General features: G+C 60.6%; 2 protein-coding genes and 1 long non-coding RNA gene across 6 annotated transcripts; all 3 read left to right on the forward strand.

Annotated features, from left to right (window-relative positions):
• The first annotated feature begins 367 nt into the window (after positions 1-367).
• On the forward strand, positions 368-4698 carry LOC128903231 (branched-chain-amino-acid aminotransferase, mitochondrial-like). Its single transcript, XM_054187244.1, is given in 12 exon segments — positions 368-488; positions 490-564; positions 1003-1029; positions 1031-1114; positions 1773-1838; positions 1840-1893; positions 2360-2438; positions 2441-2525; positions 3035-3177; positions 3288-3373; positions 4324-4398; positions 4535-4698. Coding segments are annotated over 12 exon segments (849 nt in total). The 5' UTR covers positions 368-452; the 3' UTR covers positions 4574-4698.
• Positions 4699-5840: 1142 nt separating this feature from the next.
• On the forward strand, positions 5841-9135 carry LOC128903235 (uncharacterized). The gene is made up of 5 exons (XM_054187246.1): positions 5841-6048; positions 6702-6760; positions 7228-7296; positions 7891-8131; positions 8626-9135. The coding sequence occupies exons 1-5, from the start codon at positions 5841-5843 to the stop codon at positions 8817-8819; spliced, it is 771 nt and encodes a 256-aa protein (XP_054043221.1). The 3' UTR covers positions 8820-9135.
• A 1802-nt stretch (positions 9136-10937) lies between these two features.
• LOC128903233 (uncharacterized) lies at positions 10938-21119 on the forward strand. Of its 4 annotated transcripts, XR_008464066.1 has the most exons (7): positions 10938-11275; positions 15969-17398; positions 17550-17864; positions 18042-18157; positions 19000-19156; positions 19765-19867; positions 19949-21119. It is a non-coding gene; the product is annotated as an uncharacterized LOC128903233 (long non-coding RNA). The 4 variants fall into 4 exon arrangements; XR_008464064.1 differs by lacking the exon at positions 17550-17864 and having other exon boundaries at positions 19949-21115; XR_008464065.1 differs by lacking the exons at positions 10938-11275; positions 17550-17864 and adding an exon at positions 15793-15891 and having other exon boundaries at positions 19949-21116.
• Positions 21120-21263: the final 144 nt, after the last annotated feature.

Genomic DNA, 21263 nt, shown 5'->3' on the forward strand with positions numbered 1-21263 from the left:
GGGGGGGGGGCGGGCCAGGTGCCTGGATCCCCCCTGACCCCACCTCGTTTCCCCCCCCCAGCTTCTGGTGACACTGCTGGGCCCCCGGCGAGGCTACAACCATGTCTTCAGGGTAAGGGGGGGCCCTGGGGAGTGGGGGGGGGACACCCCGGGTGCCTGGGTGCCCCTGAGCCTCCCCCTTCCCCACTGGGGTCCCCCTGAGGGCCCCCCGCGCCCCCCCGCGTCCCTCTTTGCCCCCCCCCCCCAGCTCCTGGGGTCTCTCTGAACCCCCCTCAGCCCCCCCAAGCCCTGGGCTCCCCCTGAGCCCCCCCCAGCCGGGGTCACGCGGCCCCCCCCCGACCCCCCCGTGCCCCCCCCCCCAGGCCGCGGATCTGTCCCTGGAGCGCAGCGGGGCCCCGCGGGCGAAGCCGGGGCCGGGGGATCTGGTGTTCGGGCGGGAGTTCACCGACCACATGCTGAGCGTGGAGTGGAGCCGGGACGGGGGCTGGGGGCCCCCCCCGCATCCACCCCTTCCGCGAGCTGCGCCTGCACCCCGCCACCTCCGCCCTGCACTACGGCGTCCAGGTCAGCCACCCCCGGCCCCCGCGGACCCCTCTGGCCTCTGACCCCCCCCAGCCCCTGACTGCCCGCCCTCTGACCCCCCCGTGACCTCTAACACCCCTCCCTGACCCCCCGTGACCTGTGACCTCTGACCCCTGTCCCCTCCCTGACCTCCGACCCTCCTGTGACCCCGTCTCCTCTGCCCTCTGACCCCCCACGTCCCTTCCCTGACCTCTGCCCCCCCAATTTGTGACCCCCCCATGACCTCTGACCCCCCATGTCCCTTCCCTGACCTCTGCCCCCCATCACCTCTGACCCCCCATGACCTCTGACCCCCCCATCCCTTCCCTGACCTCTGCCCCCCAATTTTTGACCCCCCGTGACCTCTGACCCCCCACGTCCCTTCCCTGACCTCTGACCCCCCTGTGACCTCTGACCCCCCCGCGACCTCTGACCCCGCAGCTCTTCGAGGGCATGAAGGCCTTTCGGGGGTGAGGACGACAAAATCCGCCTTTTTCGCCCCGAATTGAACATGGAGCGGATGCAGCGCTCGGCTGCCAGGGCCTGTCTGCCCGTGAGGGGGGGGGCCGGGGGCCACGGGGGAGGGGGGGGGCACACCCAGGGGGTCCCTTTTTTGGAGGGGGGGGGGACAGGACCCTCCTAGACACCGGGTTCCCCTGGGGGGGGGGGGCATAACGCAGGGGTCATGGGGGGGGTCCCCTGGTGGGGGGGTGACACTGGGGTCCCTGGGGGGGTCCCTTTGGGTGACAGCCAGGTCTCGGGGTGGGGTGGGGGGGTAGCTGTGGGGGGGTCCCTGTGGGTGACGCCGGGGTCCCTGTGGCAGGGGGGGTCCCTGTGGGGGGACAATGTGGGGGTCCATGTTGGGGGGGTCCCCATGGAGAGGTCCCTGGCGGTGACACTGGGTCTCGGGGCGGGGGGGGGCCCTGGGGGTGATGCGGGGTCCCCGTAGGGGGATGACGTAGGGGTCCCTGTGGGTGACGTTGGGTCTCGGGGGGGGGGTGGGTCCATGTGGGGGGGGGTGTCCCTGGGGGTGACAGGGGGTCCTTGTGGGGGGGTTCCCTGGGGGTGACACCAGGTCTTGGGGGGGGTCCCTGTGGGGAGGACAACGTGGAGGTCCCTGTGGGGGAGTGTGTCCCTGGGGGGGGGTGTCCCTGGGGGGGGGTCCCTGGGGGTGACACCGGGTGCCGGGGGGGGGCGGGGGGGTCCCGCAGGCCTTCGACGAGGGGGAGCTGCTGGAGTGCATCCGGGCGCTGGTGCGGCTGGAGCAGGAGTGGGTCCCCCCCCGGCCCCGGCACCAGCCTCTACATCCGCCCCACCTTCATCGGCACCGAGGTGGGGGCCGGGGGGGGAGCTGGGGGGGTCAGGAGGGTCTGGGTGGGGCGTCCCTGGGGGGCTATGGGGGTCCTGGGGAGGAGTTATGGGGGTCTGGAGTGGGTTGCGGGGGTCGCGGGGGGGTTATTGGGGGGTTATCGGGGTCCTGGGGAGGGTTATGGGAGGATATGGGGGGGTCAGGAGGATCCTGGGGGGGTCCCTGGGGGGTTATGGGGGTCTGGAGTCGGTTGGGGGGGGTCCCAGGAGGGTTCGGGGGTCCTGGGGGGAGTTATGGGGGTCTGGAGTGGGTTAGGGGGGTCCTGGGGTGGGGGCCCAGGGGGGTTATGGGGGGCTTAGGAGGGTCCTGGGGGCATTATGGGGGGGCCTGGGGTGGGCTGGGGGGGGGTCGCGGGAGGGTTCTGGGGTCCGGGGGGGGTGTCTGTGGGGTTCCGGGGGGTCTCTATGGGGTGCTGATCCCCCCGGCCAGCCCTCGCTGGGGGTGGCCCCCCCCGGGCGGGCGCTGCTCTTTGTCATCCTCTGCCCGGTGGGTCCCTATTTCCCGGGGGGCACTTCAGCCCCGTGGGGCTCCTGGCCGACCCCTCCCACGTCCGTGCCTGGCCCGGGGGGGCCGGGAACTGCAAGCTGGGGGGTGAGTTCGGGGGGAGTGGGGCCGGCGGGGGGGGGCAGGAAGTCTGGAAGGAGGGGAATGGCAGGGCGGGGGGGGGGTCTGGGGAGGACCCAGGGGGGATAACGGTGGGGTTCGGAGACTGGGGGGGGGTGATAGGGCACGTGGGAATGCCTCAGGTGTTTGGGGGGGGGGGGTATAGATTTTGGTGGGGGGGGGGTGGCATAGGCGTGCGGGGGAGGCGTTGGACATTGAGGGGGGATCGTGGGTGTTTGGGGGGACGCCAGGCTTTAGGGAGGGCGCTAGACATTGCGGGGCGGGGGGGGGGGGACACGAGGCATTTGGGAGGGGTGTTTCGGGGTGGGGGGGGTTCCAATTTTTTTGTGGGGGGTGTCACGAGTGTTTGGGGGGGGGGATGCGTTTGAGGGAACCCCAGGCATCTGAAGGGCAGCGGAGGGTGGGGGGGGGGTCCCGGCTGCCTTTGGCAGCCGGGACCCCCCCCCCCCCTCCGCTGCCCCCTCTGTGTCCCCCCCCCAGGAATTACGGCCCCACCATCGCCCTGCAGCGGGCGGCCCAGGCGCGGGGGTGTCAGCAGGTCCTTTGGCTCCACGGCCCCCAGCAGCTGCTCACCGAGGTCGGGACCATGAACCTCTTCATCTTCTGGCACAACCAGGACGGGGGTACGCGGGGGTGGGGGGGGGACACATGGGGGGGGTGACGCGACCCTCCGCCCCCCCACGCTTATGTGAGCCTGTGTGTCGTGTCCCCCCCCCCCCCCAAACCCGTGCAGAGCTGGAGCTGGTGACCCCCCCCCTGGACGGGCTGATCCTGCCCGGGGTGACCCGGCAGAGTCTGCTGGAGCTGGCGCGGGAGTGGGTACGGGGAGGGGGGGGCACAGGGATGGGGGGGGGGGACAGGAGGGAGGGGGGACGCGGGGGGGGGGGGATTGCAGCAGGGTCGTGGCGGGGGGAGGGGGAGGGAGCGTCGTGGGGGGCAGAGGGGGTACGGAGGGGGGGAGGATACGGGGGGGACAGGAGGGAGGACACGGGGGGGATGTGGGGGGCATTGGGAGTGGGGAGGAGAGGATGGGGGGGGGGGACGTGGGGGGGGGACAAGGGGAGGGGAGGCGGGGGGGGGGCGCCGGGGGAGATGGGGCACGTGGCGGGGGACAGGGTGCCCCCATGTCCCCCTTGCCCCAATCCCAGGGGCAGTAGGGGGGGGTTCAGGGCCAAGCCCCCCCCCCCGACACCCGCCCCCTTTTCCCCCCCCAGGGAGAGTTCGGGGTGCGGGGAGGGGCCCCTCCCCATGGAGTCGGTGCTGGGGGCCCTGGCCCAGGGGCGGCTGCGGGAGATGTTCGGGTCGGGGACGGCCTGCGTGGTGTGTCCCGTGGGGGGGCTGCTCTACAGGGAGCAGGTACGGGGGGCTGGGGGGGGGGCCATGCGGCTGGGGGGGGCCGGGGGGGCCATGGGCAGCGGGTATGGGGCGGCTACGGGGGTCTGGGGGGCGCCATGGGGTGCAGGTAGGGGGGGCTATGGGGGGAGCTGGGGGGCGGGGAGGGTATGGGGGGGGTGAGGGCTGTATAGGGGGTCTGTGGGGGGGGCTGGGGGCTGTCTGGGGGGGGCAGGACAGACGACAGGGACCCCCCCCAAAACCTGTGTGGGGTGTCCCGAGGGGGGGGGGGCATCCTCGGTGGGGGGGAGGGTAACAGGGCGCTGCTATGGGGGGGGCTGGGGGACACCTCGGGGGAGGGGGGTGGGGGGGGGATTTAGGGGGGGGGTCCACGTCGTGCCCCCCCCCGGTGACCTCCCCTTTTTGCCCCCGCCCAGTGGCACCCGGTCCCCACCATGGAGCACGGCCCCGAGCTGGCGCAGCGCTTCCTGCGCGCCCTCAGCGACATCCAGGTGGGACACGGGGGGGGGGGCGCTTGGGGGGGGGGGGGGGACGGACGCACTGGGGGGCAGGGGGTCCGGGGGGGGTCACCCCCCCCCCCCAATAACCCCCTACTCCCTCCCCCCCCCCCCCCCCCCCCCCCCGCAGTACGGCCGCGTCCCCAGCAAATGGGCCCAGCCCCTGTGACCCCCCCGGAAGAGGGGCTGAGCCCCCCCCCACCGCCAACGGCGCCGGACGCCTCGGGGGGGCTCTGCCCCTCCCCCAAAATACCGAGGGGGAGGGGAAACGGGGGGAGGGGGGCAAATGCCCCCCCCCCCCCACCAAACCACACCAAATACCGGGGGTGGGGGGCAGATACCTCCTCTCCAGCCCCTCCCCCCGCGGGGGGTATCTGCCCCCCCCCCCCCCCAACACTCCAGCCCCCTCTGGGGTATTCCCCCCCCCCTACACCAAATACCCGCGGGGGGGGGGGCAGTTCCCCCCCCCCCCCCACACTCCAGCCCCCCCCCAGGCTCAGGTCCCCCCCCCCAGTGCAATACTCTGAGCTGAACCCCCACAACACCCCCCTCCCCCATGTTATTTTTGGGGGGGGGGTCTCCAGCTGCAAAGGCTTCTGGGTACCACCCCCACCCCCCCGCAGTGCCTTCTGGGTACCCCCCAGCCCCCCCCCAAGGGATTCTGGGTCCTTTCCCCCCCCCCCCGCCCACCTCCCGGGGCATTGTGGGAAAATCCCATCGGATGCTCGGGGGGGGGGTGGGGGTGTTGCAAAGGACGCTGGGAAACACGCTGGTGCTTGCAAAGCCTTATGGGTACCCCCCCCGGACCCCCCCCCCGAGTTCAAGGTCAAAGGTCAACAGAGGTCAAGTGTGGGGGGGTCGTTAATAAACGAGTTGGAATTAAACGGGGCGGCTCCGGCTCTTGGCGGGGGGGGGGAGGGGGAGGACCCAGATGTTGGGGGGGGTCACATGGGGGGGGGGGGAGGTGGTGTGACGCATTATTGAGCACTATCAATCGGTCGATAAATTAATGCTGGGGGGGGGTTTGGGGGTCACAGGGGTCGTGTACTGGGGGGGGGGGGTGTGTGTGTGTATTTAGTTTTGGGGCGCTCGAGGGTCGGGAGCCCCGGGAGCGCTGCGGGGGGGGGCGGGCCGTGCCCCCGCCTTATTTCGGGCTTTCGCACCCGAATCTCTGCAGTTTTTCAGAGGAAAAACCCGGGTTTTGGTGAATCCCGCCCGCGCCCCGGCCCGGCCGCAGGGCCCCCGGTCACCATGGCAACGGCGCCGGCCCCCGCCGGAGCGTCCCTCGCCACCGCAAACGCCCTGGGGCGCACGCGCGAGACAATGGACCAATCACGGCGCGGGCGCCGCGCTCCCATTGGTCGGGGTGGGGCGAGGTGGGGATTGACGGCGGCGAAAGGCCAATGGAACTGAGCGGCCCGTGAGCGGCGTGGGCGATGGCCAATGGGCGCGCGGCGTGGGCGGGCCGTCGGCGGCCGGCCGCGGCGCTGCGGAAGCGGAGGGGTTCGGGGAAGATGGCGGCCGGGGGGAAGCGGGCGCGGGGCGGCCCGGGGGGAAAGCGGGGCCCGACGGGCGGGTCCTCGGCCGGGCCGGGCCTGCGGGGGCCGCCGCGAGCACGTCGTGAAGCATCTGGGCCGCATCAAGGTGAGCGGGGGCCGGCGGGGTCCCGAGGTGAGACGGGGGGGACCCGAGTTGGCCACGGGGGGCCCGAGGGGTCTCTGAGGGGGCCGGGGTCTCAGTGGGGCGTTGTGGTGTCGGAGGGCGCTGGCCGGGCCCGGCTCCCCGCGGGGTCCCTTCGCCCTGGAGGGGTTGGGGTGCGCTGCTGGCGGTGCCGGAGCGGGGAGACCCGGAGCGGCGCTAATCGAGGGGCGGCCGGGCCGAGCTGGTGCCGCCCCGCAGAGACGCGGGGCCGGGCCCCTCCGCGGTTCCCCAGCGCTCCCCAGAACCGCCCGCGGAGGGGCCTGGGGGTGCGGGGCCGTGGGGTGGCTGCGCCCCAGGGGGGCCGCAGAGGGGGCAGAGAGGGGGAGCCGCTTTGGGGCCCGACACGGGGAGCGGGTCTCTGCTCCCGGGGCTGGCAAACAGGCTCCTGTGGCTGGTTTCGGGGCTGAGAAGCGGAGGGCGTGTGCGTGGCGTTGGGCTCGGGAACGGGGGCCAGGATAAAATCCGCAGCGGGCGCCTTCTCTCCGCGTGGGATCCGTCCCGGCTCCCGAGGGCAGAGGCGGGGTGGGGGTCCCCCGGCTCGTCCCCGTTGGCTGGGTGTGAGAAACAGGCTCATTTCTCACCTCCTCTTTTCCCAGGGTCACCTTCTGTGTCCCGGGAAGAGGATCCCGCACGGCTGATTCCGCTCGCGGCTCAGGTAACGGCATCTGTGGGGCTGGGGGAGCGGGGAGACCCTCTGGGGAGCTCGGGGACGCTACAGACGGTCCAGGACAAACCTGCAGAAAAGGCACCTTTGCTGCCAGCGCGGGAGAGCTGCTGAGGAGCCGCAGCGAACAGAGCGTGTGTCTCCTGCCCGCGTCGGCGCCTTGGTAGTTCGGAGCGTTTTCCTTCGGGGTAAAAGAGCAAACTTTCACCTCGGGTCAACGGGGAGCTGCCCGTCGCCATCTTTAGGGTCGGGTGTTTCTCTTCTGTTTGTTCGTACCCGTTTCACGGGCAAAGTGGGAACAGCCTTTCTCTCTTCGGGGGCACAACTAAGTTTTTATTAGTTTGCGGTGTCGGTACGGTTAATTTTCGGGTGCTAGATGCGGGTGGAAACGTAGCGAGTGAAACGTGGTGGAAACTGCCGTGTCGCTTGATTTTTTACTCCGTTTTCCTCTTCATTAGAGCGGCGGCAGCACGTTTTTCTGTGGCTCGGTGCACGGTCTGTTCTCTGGAGCCTTCAGTCTAGGACTTGTAAGTACGAAAAGTTTGTCCCTCCGGAAAACTCGTCCTTCGTGGGACTGAGGTGTCGACCTGGGGGGTCTCTTAAGGACGTGACCAGAATTAAAGCCAAATCTCACGGGGTGTTGCTGCCGTCGGTTCTTCGCTGTTGTCAGTGTCCCCACAGCTTCCTCGCGGGCGGGAGCTCCGAATCGTAGTTTCTTTTCGGTCTCCAACACATTTTTTCCCCGAGGGAGGCTGCGCTTAAAAGTTAATGAGTTTCCTCTCAAATGTCCCCGTCAATAAAATTGAGTTATGACAATGAAACCCCCCAAAATGACACAACTCTTAGAGAACTGGACCGTTTCTGGACACACGTTCCTCGCGCGCAGACGTCCTGGGGGCGCGGGTGGTCTGCGCGCCGCGCTCTGACAAGCCCATCTGCTGAGGCGGGGGGAGATACAAGGTCCTGGGGGGTTTGTTTGTTTGTTTTGGGGGGAACGGGGGTTTTTTTTTTGGGTGTGTGTTTGCGCTTTCAAAACCGGAGCGCGACGTCGAGCGCCGGCGGCGGCCTGCAGAGCTCTCGTGCCGCCGGAGCTCCCCTTGTCTTTTTCCCTCCTCTTCCAGGGCTGTAACTTCGCCGGATGGTTTCAGGAGAGCGGGTTCAGCGACCTGCCGGAAAGCGCCGGTAATTCTGGGAAGGCGAACGCCGGAACCCGTAACGAAAACCTCGGCTACGAGCGGAGTTTCCGAAGGAAGCGCGGCCGTGGCAGGGGGGGCTCCTTGTCAAAGCAGCCGGGCGCGCGCCGGCACCCGCTCTGGCCTGAGCACGTCCCTTTTGCCGCCGGGAGAGGGAACAACGCGCCTGGTAAAGCCAAGGGCAGCCAAAAAGCCGGGAGGGAGCCCGCGGGGGTTCAGTGGCGCGAGGGCAGTTGAAAGAGGTCGCCGGAGAACGTCTGGAAAAACCGGCTGCTTTGTCGACGAGACGGCTGACCGGCTTTGTCGCGAGGGCGGTTGGAAGGGGGGGGGTTGCCGTAGACTTTAAGGAAAATATTCATCTCGGGACGCGCAGGGGGAGGAAAACCTTGGCTCTGCGCGGGCTGGAGAAGACGCCCGCAGGCGCCCGTGCCTGTCACCCGCCCGCGCCTGGGAAGGCGGCTCCGGGGGAACCAAAGCTGCCGGCGAGTCGGAAAAACACCGGGCTCTGGTGGCCCGTACCCACAGCCGTGCCGGAGACGGCGCCAAAGGCTTTTCCCTCCCCTCGGCTGCTGCCGTCGCCGACCCTCGGGGAAGGAGGAGGCCTTGGGTCGCTGCCCGGCTTCGTGCTAAAGGTGTTTTGTTTCCCCCCTCCTCTCTCAGCAGCGTTTCTCTGCGATCGCCCGCGGTTTTTGCTGCGCGGTGACGGCGCGGGGCAGGCGGAAAGGACCCGGGGTGTCCCGTGGACGTCTGTCTGCGATGGGCGTCTGCGTCCCCCCGAAGGTCCTCGCGCTGCGGACGCGGGAGTCAACACGGCGGCTTTGTCGGCTTCTCCTCCGACGGGGGTTTGTACGAAATAATTTTTAACGAAACGGTACAAACGATACACGGCCCGTTCCGGAGCCCGTTACGCAGCCGAAAGCCGCCGCTCCTTCTCGGTGGCCGGGGTGCATTGCGGCGCCGCGGGATTCGATTCCCCCCCGACCCTCGAAAGCCAAAGCGTTTGGGGGGAATCTCTCGTCTCGCCGGTTTCTCTATGCAAAATTAAACTTCCAAAAAAAAAAAAAAAAAAATTAAAAATTAACGTTGTATGATTTACCCGCTGACCCACGTTGTTCGAAGCGCAGCCGCCACGTCGGCTCGCGGCTGAAACCCCCCCGAGGGACCCTCTGCCTCCCCCCCCCTCCCCTGCCCCCCCCCCCGGGCTGGGATTTTAAGGCGCTGAGCCGGAATCGGGCGTTTTATGTTCTCCCGGTGCCTCGTGGTCCTTTTTTTGGGGGGGGAATAAAAGGAGGGGTGTGTCCGGGCAGCTGATGACGTCATTTGGGGCACTGCGACATCACCGGGGGCGGCAGCGACGATGCGGCGGAGGAGCAGGTGAGCGGGGGATGGGGGATGGGGGGGGGGGTTTAGGTGGGGGGTCCCCGAAAGAGGTGGGTCCCAGCCCCAAAACGTCTGAAAATTCTCGGGATGCGTTAAAAAAATGTGAAAACCTGTAACTGCGGGCGTGAGGTGTCGGAATAGACAAAAATCTCTCATTTATATGTAAGGAATGTATACATTGAGAAATAATATTCATTGATGTATGTAAAATAAGTTCAAAATAAAAACCTCCGTCTCTGAGGACTCTCTGATTCTGCGCTTCTGCGTTATACAAAAGATCCCAGAATATAAAAGTACTTAAAAAATGCATTTATAAAAAGGTTTTAGTGTCAAAACAGACGGGTGAGCCGGCGGCCTGAACAGACGTAAGTGTTTAGGCAGATTCTCTGTATAAGAGGGAACAGAAAACACAAATTACAGATATAATATATGTGTAAAATACAGATATAACGTATGTGTAAAATACAGATACGACGTTTGTGGAAATGGCGGCGCGACTGCGAGGGCCGGGGCTGCAGCTGGGCTCGTGCAGCCGGAAAGGAAAAAAAAAAATGGGAAAAAAAAAAAAAAATTCATGCGGGGAAAGGCCCAAATCCCCGATTCTCCCGTTCCGGCGGACGAGACCCCCCCCCCCCCCGCCCCGGCCCCGCCGCCCCGCGCGGGGCGATGCCGCGTCCCCGGGGCTGGTTGCGGGGGGCAAAGCCGCGCTGGGCGGGTCCGGGGCGCGGAGGCGGCGGCGGCGGGTGCCGGGGCTGCGGCGAGAGGCCCCGGCGGGGCTGAGGGGGCCGCGGGCGGCGGCGGCGCGTGGGAGCGGCGGAACCGAGGGCGGGTCCTGCGGGGGGGGGCGGGGGAGCGGCGCGTGCGCTGTGGCCCCGCCTCCCGCCCTCCCCGGGCCCGCCCCCGGCAGCCCTGGCCACGCCCCCTGCGCACCTCGGCCCCGCCCCCCGGCCCCGCCCGCGCCGCGCACTGGCTCCGCAGCTCGTGCGCATGCGCGGCTTCGCGGCTGCCCGGTCCGGCGCCTGTCCCGAGAGAGCGGCGGCTGGAGGCCGAACCGGGACCGCCGGGGCACCGGCGAGCTCCGCGCCGCCTGGAGCGGCATCGGTGCCGCCCGCCCGGCCCCGAGAGCGGCCGTCGGCGCTCCAGTAATCGGCTGTTAACGCGTTAACGCACCCCCGGCGGTGCCCGGCAGTTTTCCGGGCGTCCATCTCCATGGCCCCGCGGTCCTCAAGGACCCCGGAAGTGCCCCCTCAGTCAGCCGACGCGCGTCTCTATGGCACTTTAGTCCTCCCGGGGTCCCTTCAGTCAGCCGACGCGCGTCTCTATGGCAGTTTAGTCCTCCGGGAACCCGGAAGTGCCCCCTCAGTCAGCCGACGCGCGTCTCTATGGCACTTTAGTCCTCCAGGACCCCGGAAGTGCCCCTTCAGTCAGCCGACGCGCGTCTCTATGGCACTTTAGTCCTCCAGGACTCCGGAAGTGTCCCCTCAGTCAGCCGACGCGCGTCTCTATGGCACTTTAGTCCTCCAGAAACCCGGAAGTGCCCCTTCAGTCAGCCGACGCGCGTCTCTATGGCACTTTAGTCCTCCAGAGACCCGGAAGTGCCCCTTCAGTCAGCCGACGCGCGTCTCTATGGCACTTTAGTCCTCCAGAAACCCGGAAGTGCCCCTTCAGTCAGCCGACGCGCGTCTCTATGGCACTTTAGTCCTCCAGGGGCCCCCTCAGTCAGCCGACGCGCGTCTCCGTGGTACTTTAGTCCTCCAGGAGCCCGGAAATGCCCATCAGTCTTCTGGAAATCACATGATTCCAGCACTCTTCCCAAACCGCAAAGCGCGATGAACAGTTAACCACAAAAATATCCGAAGATCGCAAAAACAAAGCGACCCCTGCGGAACTCTCTTCTCCACAGCAACGACTCGACAGAAATCAACCCAAGGCGGTAAGAGAATCACCAGAGGCGAGTCCCAAAGGGACGTAAAAAGGGGTGGTGCTTCGCCTGCTGGGAACTTAAGGCAGGAGAAAAGCAGCTGCTGCTCCTGCGGCCGCCTTCGCGTCTCCTGGGGGTCGGCCCCGCCCCTTTCCCAGGGGATTGTGGGAAGGGCGGTGGGCGGGGCCCGGGGTACGTGAGCCCCAGCCCGGGCTCAGGAGCTCGTTCTGCTGCTGGGCCCCGGGGGGTCGGTGCTCTGCTGGTCCTTCAGTTGGCGGCAGCTCTGGGGCGGGCTCAGCTGTTTGGGGAGGCGCGTTTTGGCGTTTCGGGAGGCGGGGGTGAGAAGGGCTGAGCTGAGGCCTTCGGGAGCAGTAAACCTCCAGCCGCCTGTACGGCAGACAGTTGACCGGTCTGCTGCTTTTTTGTTTCCTTTTTTTCAGGTCAGTGACTTCGTGATGTGTGTTTAGGGGGTGCCCGGATGGTTTAACAGCGTGCTTTGCTTTGCTTTGTTCTAGGAGCACCACGTTTTCCTAGAATTCCTGACTTCATTGAAGATAGAACTGTGGGTTTTTCACCGGTTGTGCAGTAGGCTGTGTGAATTGCTGATATTGTTTCTCTTAATTGGGCTGATGATGAGATTATCTTGTAGGGGTTCAGGCAAGCGTTTTGTATGCAGCTGCATATGGCACTAGCGTTTCTCAAGAAAGCAGCAGGGACGTAAGGCGTAGCGTCGCTCAGGGTATGGCGTGGCTCGTCACCTTCCCCCATTGCCCGCGGAGTGCCACGGTGTCCCTTGAGTGTTTGCAGCTGGCAGCAGGCCCCTCGTAGATTGTGTCAGGGCGTTATTTGTTTTGTGGGTCTGATGCAGAGCCCAGAGTCGGTGGGAAGAGAGAAGACAGGAGGCGCCTGCGGAGCGCAGGGCACGGCTCAGAAGAGCCGCTCCTGAGAAGCGGCCGGCGTAGGGGGTTCAGGGTTGCAAATACAGGATGGGAGCTGTCAGGAAGACGTGAGGCTCCTTCCCTGACAGTTGAGGAGAAGAGAAGGGGTTCCTAAAGTTTTGGCGCTGGGGGCTGGCTAGGAGAGGGAGGCGGGTTCGTCAGTCTCTGTCGTATCGGTTTTGCCTTTGGATCTGGGTGTCGACAGGGTCTGGTCTGTTCTAGTCTCTTGCAGTTGAGGTGAGCTGGACGGTGTGGAGGAGGAGCGCGGGACTGGTGATGTCGCGGAAACGCAATGGTAATTTTGTGTTTGTTGGTATCGTCGGTGCCATAAATAATTGTTGCGGCAGCCTCTGACTCTGGAATCGACGTGACGCAGGTGAGCGGATTGCCGTGGCACCTCTGAGGACGAGGGTGTTGTGGAAGAGGTTGGCATCTTCAGTCATGGTGGTCGCTGCTGGAGCTGTGATTTCTCTTTGTTTTGCCGATGAAGAGGAACGCGGTGACTGCAGGAACACATCAGTTAGCTGTTTGTTGTGGGTTTTTTTTGTCAAGGATGAATTCAGGCCACCGGCCCTCTGAAAGCGAAGTAGAGGGACAGGCGCTGGAGGGGGGCCAAGGTTGACAGTTTCAGGGAGGAGTTTTCAAGTCAGGGTAGAGCAGAGGCATATCCAGGAGCAGTGTCCTCTGAGCAGGTAAAGGGGGCGGGTTACTCTTCAGCACAAAGGTAGCGTGTGCTGGGCAGGGCAGTTCTGGCCGCGTCTGTTGTGTTGTTTGTGTGGTGTGTTTTCTGTGTCTTAAACCTTCCTTGGGACTCAATGTCCTCTTTCCACTTGAGGAGCGCGGTCTGTACTTCAGGCACCATCCCTAGAGCCTCGAATGCCTGTCCTCATTGGCATTGCCCCAGTCGGGGGCTGCTTTTCTTGCATCATAAGCTTAAAGCATGGCTGGGTCTTTAGAAACTCAGAAGTTTCTGGACGGTCCTCATCTGCGGCGTTGTTCCTGGCTGCGGGAGCAGCCCTGTTCTCTAGCCATCCCTTTGCAGTGACCGCGACTTCTTCCCTGCATCCTTAAGTTCTTCGGTCTTGAAGACCGGCTTCCTGCGCATACACCTCCTCAGTCTGAGAGTCACTCGTTGTCCCGGGCCGTTGCGTTGTCGTCATTTCCTGGGCTTTCCCTTGAGCCTTCTCATGTCACCGCTGTGGGCCCGCAGGTCTTCCTGCCTGACAATCACTTACGTCGTCGGGGTGTCATCCTTCTTGCTGAGAGTTTTCTCTGATCCGTGAGGTGCGTTGTTTGTGGTGTTGTGTGTAGCGTTGGTCTGTGCTTGTGCGTGTTGGGCTCGGAGCTGCTCTGCCCGGTCGCGTAGAGTCAGGGGCAGGGGGAAGAGCAGCAAGAGTCTATGGGTAGTACGTTGATCTAAGGAGACTGTTGAGGCCAAGGTGGTACAGTCAACTCCCAGCGAGGAGCCACCAGCAGGTGGTGTGGGCAGCTCTTTAATTAAGGGTTTTTTTGGGATGAGCAGAGCTGTGTGGGAGGGGCTGTTCCGCAGTAGTGACGCAGACTGCGTCTCCGAGATGTTAAAGCCGCTTTGTGTGGGGTGTGGTGTTTGTGTAGTTTGTTTTTTTTTTTGATGTCAGGCTGCAATTGTACTCCAGATGGTATTTCTAAGTCAAAAGACGACCTTTTCGGGGGGGGTGTGTGGGGTGTCACACTGGGTCCCCCCCAAAAATGCCTGAAAATTCATGGGGGGAATGTGTGTTTAAAAATAGAATAAAACCTGTCTATATGGGCGTGAGGCATTGAAATAAAGAAGATTTTCTCATTTTTACAGATATTGTAGAATATGAGTTTATGTGTATAAACTCGTTTTTGTTCTAGCTACTGAGATGTTAATTAGGGTGCTTTATGCAGGTTCAGGAAATACATGACTTGTAATTCCATGCTTTTTTGTTGCTCTCTGTATTTTGGGACGCAAGTAGCACTGTGGAGTAAAAAGTCAAAGCGAGATTATCAATATGACTTTAAATTGCCAGCAGTTTACAATAAATAACTTATTTCACAGGGGAAGATGATTTTGAGGAAGTTTTCTCCTAGAATCTGGTTCTGTTTTGTTATTCGCTCCCATCCAAAAAGGGGTTCTGGCAGAAGCTCGTTAGTGCACACGGTCTCGCTAGAAATGAGGAACGACCCCGTAGTAACAGATTGTGTTTGGGTTTGCATTTTTTTGTTTTGAAGGACACTCAAGTACATAAATTTTAATAATAATGTTATCATTGCATTGAATAAGCCACTTTCCTGGAGAGATAAGTCTGATGTTTATTTTTTTTCTGTCTCACCTCTCTTTAACTGCTCCCCTGGACACATCGTTGATGCAATGGGTGGAGCTGCAAGGGAGGAGCAGATGATGCTTTTTCTAGCAAGGGTCGCTCTCACTCTTCACTACTTCGTAGATGGTAAAATTAAAGCAAATAACAACACCTGCTGCCCCTTCAGCTGCTTTTATGCTTCTGGGGGGCGGCCCCACCCTTGACCCAGGGGATTGTGGGAAAGGCGGTGGGCGGGGCCCGGGGTATATGAGCCACAGCTTCGGGTCAGGAGCTTGTTCTGCTGCTGGTCTTCTCTGGGGTGAGAGCTCTGGAGCTCCTTCAGTGTTGTCTTGGAGCTCGTGTGGCTGTTTGGGAAGGCTTGTTTTGGCATTTGAACTAGCGTAGGTAGGACATCAGAGGTGAGACTCCTCAATGGAAGGGTGGTTGCCACAGAAAGTGGAGTTGTATGTTATCTTTTTTCTTTTTTTTTTCCCCCCATATCTTTAGTTTCGTAGGGAGCGTTTAGCTTGTTTAAATGGTTTAACAGTATGTGTCTCTTCTTTTTTTTTTTTGCTTATGGCAGGCGGTGTGTGTTTTACTATAATTTCTGACTTCATTGAAGATAAAATGTTGTTTTTTTCCAATTTTGATGTATGCTACGTTAGTTGGTGTTTTTATTAGTCTTAATTGGGTGCGTTATGAGATACTGGAGCAGGATTTAGGGCAAGTGTTTTGTAGGTATCTATATATTGAGTTTGTTTTGAGAAAGCAGCAGGGATGTAACAGCAGGGATGGCTCATCGTTTCCCCCCAGAGCACACAGGGCATCACGGTGGCCCTGAAGCTCTTGCAGGAGGCTACCGGTAGGTTCTGTAACTGTTTTCCTGGCTTTCCGGGTCTGTAGCAGAGCCCAGAGTCTCTGTGAAGGCAGAAGACGGGAGGTGTCTGCCACACACAGGGCAGGGCTCAGAAGAGCAGGTCCCGAGGAGCGGTTGGAAAATCAGGGGCAGGAGTTGTGGGGAGGCAGTGGGCCTCCTTCCCTGACGGTTCAGGAGAAGGGAGGGAGTCTCTAAAGTTTTGGCATTAGGGGATGGCTGGGAAAGGGAGGTGGGTTCATGTGTCTTTCTCAAACCAGTCTTGTAGTTGGGTTTGGTTGTCGATGGTGTCTGGCCTGCTCTAGGCTCTCGCATTTGAGGCAAGACAGATGGTATCGAGGAGGAGCACGGGACTGGTGGTTTGGCAGAAGCGCAGTGGTAATGTTGTGTTTCTTGGTATCTTAGGTGCCGTGAATAACCGTCGCTGCAGCATCCGACTCTAGAATCGGTGCGGGGCAGGCAATCAGACTGCGTCAGCGTTCAGGAGGCTTGAGGGGTTTTGTGGAGGAGGTCGTTATCTCCCCTCGGGGCGCTTATTGCTGGTGTTGGGGCTGCTTTTGCGATGACTTTTCCTTTTCCTTTTGCAGAGGAAGAGGAGTAAGCCGGTGACTGCAGGAACGTATCGGATGGTTGTGTTTTGTGGACTACGTCGAGGATGGAATCAGATGCCAGCCCTCCAAAAGCTAAGTTGAGAGACCAGCACCGGAGAGGGGCGGAGGCTGACAACTGTGTAATGGGGTCTTTGATGTTAGTGTAGGGGGGAGGGCTGTTCTGGGGCACAGTCTCCTTTGGGCAGGTAAATGACGTAGCTTACTGTCCAGTGTGATGTGAACGCAACCTGGGCAGGGCAGTTCCAGCCTGTGTGTGTTGTCGTGTCGTTCGTGTGGTCTGTGTTTTGCATCCTAGACCCTTTTTCTGGGTCTCGAGATCATCTTTAAGCTCCAGGAGCACGGAACATGCATCGGGCGCCATCCTTATGGTGTCAAACGCCTGCACCTGTGGGCGTAGCACCAACCGTCTGCCTCTCTTCTTGCATTAGCATCTTAAAGCGTGCATCGGTCTTGCATCTTGGAACTTTCCGGATGGCCCACTTCAGCAACTGGGGCTTCTTCCCTGTGTCGTTACGCTCTTAGGTCTTGAAGCTGGGCTTCCTATGCGTCCATCTTGTCAGGCTCGACAGTCCCTTCTCAGGAACTGTGAAGTTCTACACTTGGTTTCAGGGGGTTCTGTGGAGCCTCTTCACATCGTCACCATCACAGTGCCGCAGGTCGTCTTGCCCAACGGTGACTTTGGTCCCGGTGTCATCCTTCTTGCTGAGAGTTTTCTCTCATCCTTGAGGCGCGTCGTTCGTCGTGTTCTGTGTGGCGTCAGTCTGTGTGTGTTTGGCTCGGGGCTGCCCTGCCCGGGTGCGTAGCGTCCAGGGTAGGCAGAATCACGACGGCAGTCTGTAGTGAATATGAGGATCTGTCTAGACCCAGGCAAAGGTTGCTCAGTCGTCTTGACTTGATTAGCTCTCGAGAGGCTGCGTGGATGGGTGTTTCATTAGCAGGCGCTGGCATAAGCGCAGCCAAGTTGGAGAGGGTGTTCGTGGCCAGTGAAGGGGACAGTGTCTCAAAGATGGTAAGCCTGCATTGTATGGGGTGTAATGTTTGCAGGCTTCTCTTCTCTGGATGACAGGCTGTAGTTGGACTTATGTGAACAGGGTTCTTCAGTAGAAACAAGACCTTTGGAATTAAGCTACTGCTCCGCATTAGGGTAATGTTTGATGTTGTGTTGCTTTTTTTCAGGTGCAGAGAGATGAGGTGGCCAGGGATATGCAGGGGAGCTGACGGGAGCGCAGGACGAAGGTGGCTGAGCCCGAGGTATTAAAGGGAAGATGTGACCGGCGGCTCCATGAATACATTTGGCCACTTCTTCTTTTTTTTCCATGTGAATGTGAGGTTACGTAGCCATGTGTGGAAGTGCTGGTCTGAGGTACAACAGAACCGGTGTTGTTTGCAGTCACTTTACTTTGCAGGTAAGTCTCTTCCAATGAACTGAACTCTCTGAAGGTAATGACGTATTTTTCAGGTAGTATCTGCCTTCAGAGCGCCAAGAACTTGTATTTACACTTAATGCGAAGGGATGCCATGCAGAGAGGCTCTTGCTTATACTTATTCCTATAACAGCACAGCGCAGCTGACTTTTATATATGCCCTGTCGGAGGGTCAGAAGCAGAAAAGCGTAGAGGGGTTGCACCCATGGTGAAGAGTAGATGGGACCGGTGACCCGGATCTGACTGATGGGGTATCGCATCCCATCCTCATCACCCTCAGTATAAAAGCGGAGGCATCGAAGGGGTCGGTACCTGTCGTCTGGCCTTTGAGGACTCCTCTGTCTGGTCATTGTCCTTTGACGCCGATCCGTGCATTTATGCAACCAGGTCCGGAATCTGGTTCCAGTCTGTCACCGAGTCTGGTCCCGGACTTTCCCCGTGCCAGCGGGTGAGGCGATGGTCATCTTGGGAGCTCCATGCCGGGTTGTGTGTATATATTTTTCTCTCTGCTACTGTTTTCCTGTTATTCTTGTCTTTCATCAGTACTACTTTTCTGTTTATATTTCGTTAGAGTTCAGTTTCTCTTTCAGTTCCTAAGTCTCCCTCACATTGTTTTCTCCCTCAGGAGAGAAGTTAAAAGAGAGCATCTGTCGTTTCATTTAATGCCCAGCCTAAGCCATGACAGCAATGACAGAAAGGGCACCGGAGCGGACTCGGCTGAGGAGAGCGGCGGTCGGAAGGGTTGGTTCTTTCTCCGCCGCTGTATTACAGGCGGCGCACAAGCCTCTGCTTGCGCTCTGTCCGTCGTTCCTATCCAGAACGTAGTTCTGGCAGAAGTCGGGTAATATGCGTCGTCTTGCTAGAGGTGACATATGACCCCCCCAGCATTGTGGGTTTTCTTTCACAAGGAAAGTAAAGGACATCGAGTCTTGATTTAAAAACGTGGTTATCGGGCCTAACGGTCTACTTGCCTATGGAGGTTAGGATGATGTCTTTCTCTTTATGTCTATGCCCTGCAAAAGTTTAAGTTTACGTACCTACGGGGCCCCGTTGCTGACACAATTGACGTAGTTGTAATAAAAGAGCACGTATTGTCTGTTCCTCTAAGGGTCGCTTTCTCCGTTTTGGTGTTTTGCACGCTGGACTTCTCAGGCCTGTGAGGAAAGGAGCAGCTGCTCCTCCGGCAGGCTCTGTGCCTTGTGGAGGTCAGCTGGGCCCCTTTCCCAGGGGATGGTGGGAAGGGGGGTGGGCAGGGCCCGGGGTATATAACCCACAGCCTCTGCTGGGGCAGCTCATTCTGCTGCCGGGCTTCTCCAGGGTCAGAGCTCTGCCTGTCCTTCAGTCGATTGCAGCTTCGGAGGCGGCTCAGCTCCTGGGGTGGAGACGTTATCCCATTTAGAGAACCACAGGTAGGAAGCTGGAGGTGGTAAGACCTTCAGGACCAGGTGAGGTTTGGCAGCACGTACAGTAGAGAGCGGCCTCATGTGCTGCTTCTCTTCTGTGCGGTTTTTCAGGTCAGTCATGTGGTAATGAGCATTCGGGGGCGGTGAGATGGTTTAAGGGTATGGTTTTCTCTCTTCCAGGCATGGCGCGTTATCCTGGAATCCCTGGCTGTATTGAAGATGGAACTTTCTTGTGTTTTTTTTCTTTTTTCCCCACTGGCTTTGCTGTATCCCAGGTAAGATGCCAATAGAATCTGTCTCAATCGGGCAGATGATGAGATTACTTTGCAGGGACTGGGTGAGCGTCTTGTCTGCAGCTGTAGATGGAGTTTTCGCGTTTCTCAGGAAAGCAGCAGGGCCATAAGGTATAACGCATTTCAGGATGTGGGGCGCCTCGTCGCCTTCCCCCACGGTGCTCAGGGTTTCGCCGTGTCCCTGGAGCCTTTGCGGCGTGCGGCAGGCCCCTGGTGTAGGTCGGGTCGGGGCTTCGCTGGCTCTGTGGGTCTGCAGCAGAGCCCGGAGTCTGTGGGAAGACAGAAGGTAGGAGGTGGTGGCGGGACGCAGGGAGAGGCTGGGAAGAGTGACTCCCAAGAAGCATCCAACACCGGGTGTTTGGGCTGGCAAATAAAGGGTGGGATCTGTGGGGAAGAAGTGGGGCTCCTTCCCTGGCAGCTCAGGGAGAAGAGAAGGGGTTTCTAAAGCTTTGCCACTGGGGGAGGGCTAGAAAAGGGAGCCGGGTTCATGAGTCGTCCTTGGACAGGTTTTGCAGATGGGTTCGGGTGTCGTCGGAGCCTGGTGTGCTCTAGGCTCTCGCATTTGAGGCAAGACAGATAGTATCGAGGAGGAGCACGGGACTGGTGGTTTGGCAGAAGTGCGGTGGTAATGCTGTGTTTCTTGGTATCTTAGGTGCCGTGAATAACTGTTGCCGCAGCGTCAGACTCTGGAATTGGCGCTGAGCGGGCGAGCAGAATGCCTCGGCGTTCATGAGGCTGAGGGTGTTGTGGAAGAGGTTGGCATCTCCTCTCAGGATGCTTATTGCTGGTGCTGTGGCTGCTTTTGGGATAACTTTTTTTTTCTTTTCCTTTTGCAGAGGAAGAGGAGGAAGCTGGTGACCACAGGAACGTATTGGATGGCTGTTTTCTGTGGACTGCCTCCAGGATGGATTTGGACCCCTGGCCCTCCAAAAGCTAAGTTGAGAGACTGACGCCCGAGAGGGGACGAGGTTGAGAATTGCAAAAAGGTGTCTTTGAAGTTGGCATAGGGGAGAGGTTTGTCCTGGAGCGCAGTCTCCTTTAGGCACGTAAGGGACGCGGCTTACTGTTCGGCATTCCCGGGCAGGGCGGTTCCAGCCTGTGTGTGTTGTCGTGTCTTTCGTGTGGTCCGTGTTCTGTGTCTTAGACCTTTCTCGGGTCTCGAGGTCATCTTTAAGCTCCAGGAGCACGGCATGGCGCCTCAGGCGCCATCCCTAGGCTCTCGAACACCTGCACCCATGGGCATAGCACCATTCGGCTGCTGGTCTTCTTGCGTTAGAAGCTTAAAGCTTGCATCGGTCTTGCGTCTTGGAAGTTTCCGGATGGCCCGCTTCTACAACTGGGACTTCTTCCCTATGTCATTACGTTCTTAGGTCTTGAAGCCAGGCTTCCCCCGCATACATCTTATCAGTCTTGACAGTCCCTTCTTATCACAGACGATGATGTCCTAAACTCTGTTTCAGGGGCTTCCATAGAGCTTCTTCGCATCACCACCACGGTCTCCAGGTCTTCTTGCCCGATGGTGACTTCCGTCCGGGTGTCATCCTTCTTGCTGAGAGTTTTCTCTCATCCTTGAGGCGCGTTGTTTTTAACGTTCTGTGTAGTGTTGGTCTGTGCTTGTGTGTGTGTGTCTGGCTCGGAGCCCCCCTGCCCGGGTGTGTAGAGTCCAGGGCAGGCAGAGTAGTGACGAGAGTCTACGGTTAATATGTGGATCTGTGGAGACCGAGGCAAAGGTTGGGTAGTCATCTGGAATTAACTTGCTCTCAGTAGGTTGGGTGCGGGGGTGTTTCATTAGTGGGTGTTGGCATAAGCAGAGCCAAGTCGGAGAGGCTGTTCACAGCCAGTGAAGGACGCAGTATCTCAAAGACGTTCAGGCTGCTTTGTGTGGGGTGTAATGTTTGTGGGCTTTTTCTGTGTTTTTTTTCTTTTTTTTTGACAACAGGCTGTAGTTGGATCTAATTGAACAGTGTTCCGAAGTAGAAACAAGACCTTTGGAATTAAGCTATCGCTCTGCCATCAGGGTAATGCTTGATTTTTTTTTTTCTCTCTTTTTAGATGCTGAGAGACGAGATGTGCAGGGTGACGCAGGGGAGCCGAGAGGAGCGCTGTACGGAGGTGGCTTGGCATGTGGTATTAGAGGGAAGATGTGACTGG

The sequence above is a fragment of the Rissa tridactyla genome, unplaced genomic scaffold, assembly GCF_028500815.1.
Source record: "Rissa tridactyla isolate bRisTri1 unplaced genomic scaffold, bRisTri1.patW.cur.20221130 scaffold_200, whole genome shotgun sequence".
NCBI classification, from domain to species: domain Eukaryota; kingdom Metazoa; phylum Chordata; class Aves; order Charadriiformes; family Laridae; genus Rissa; species Rissa tridactyla.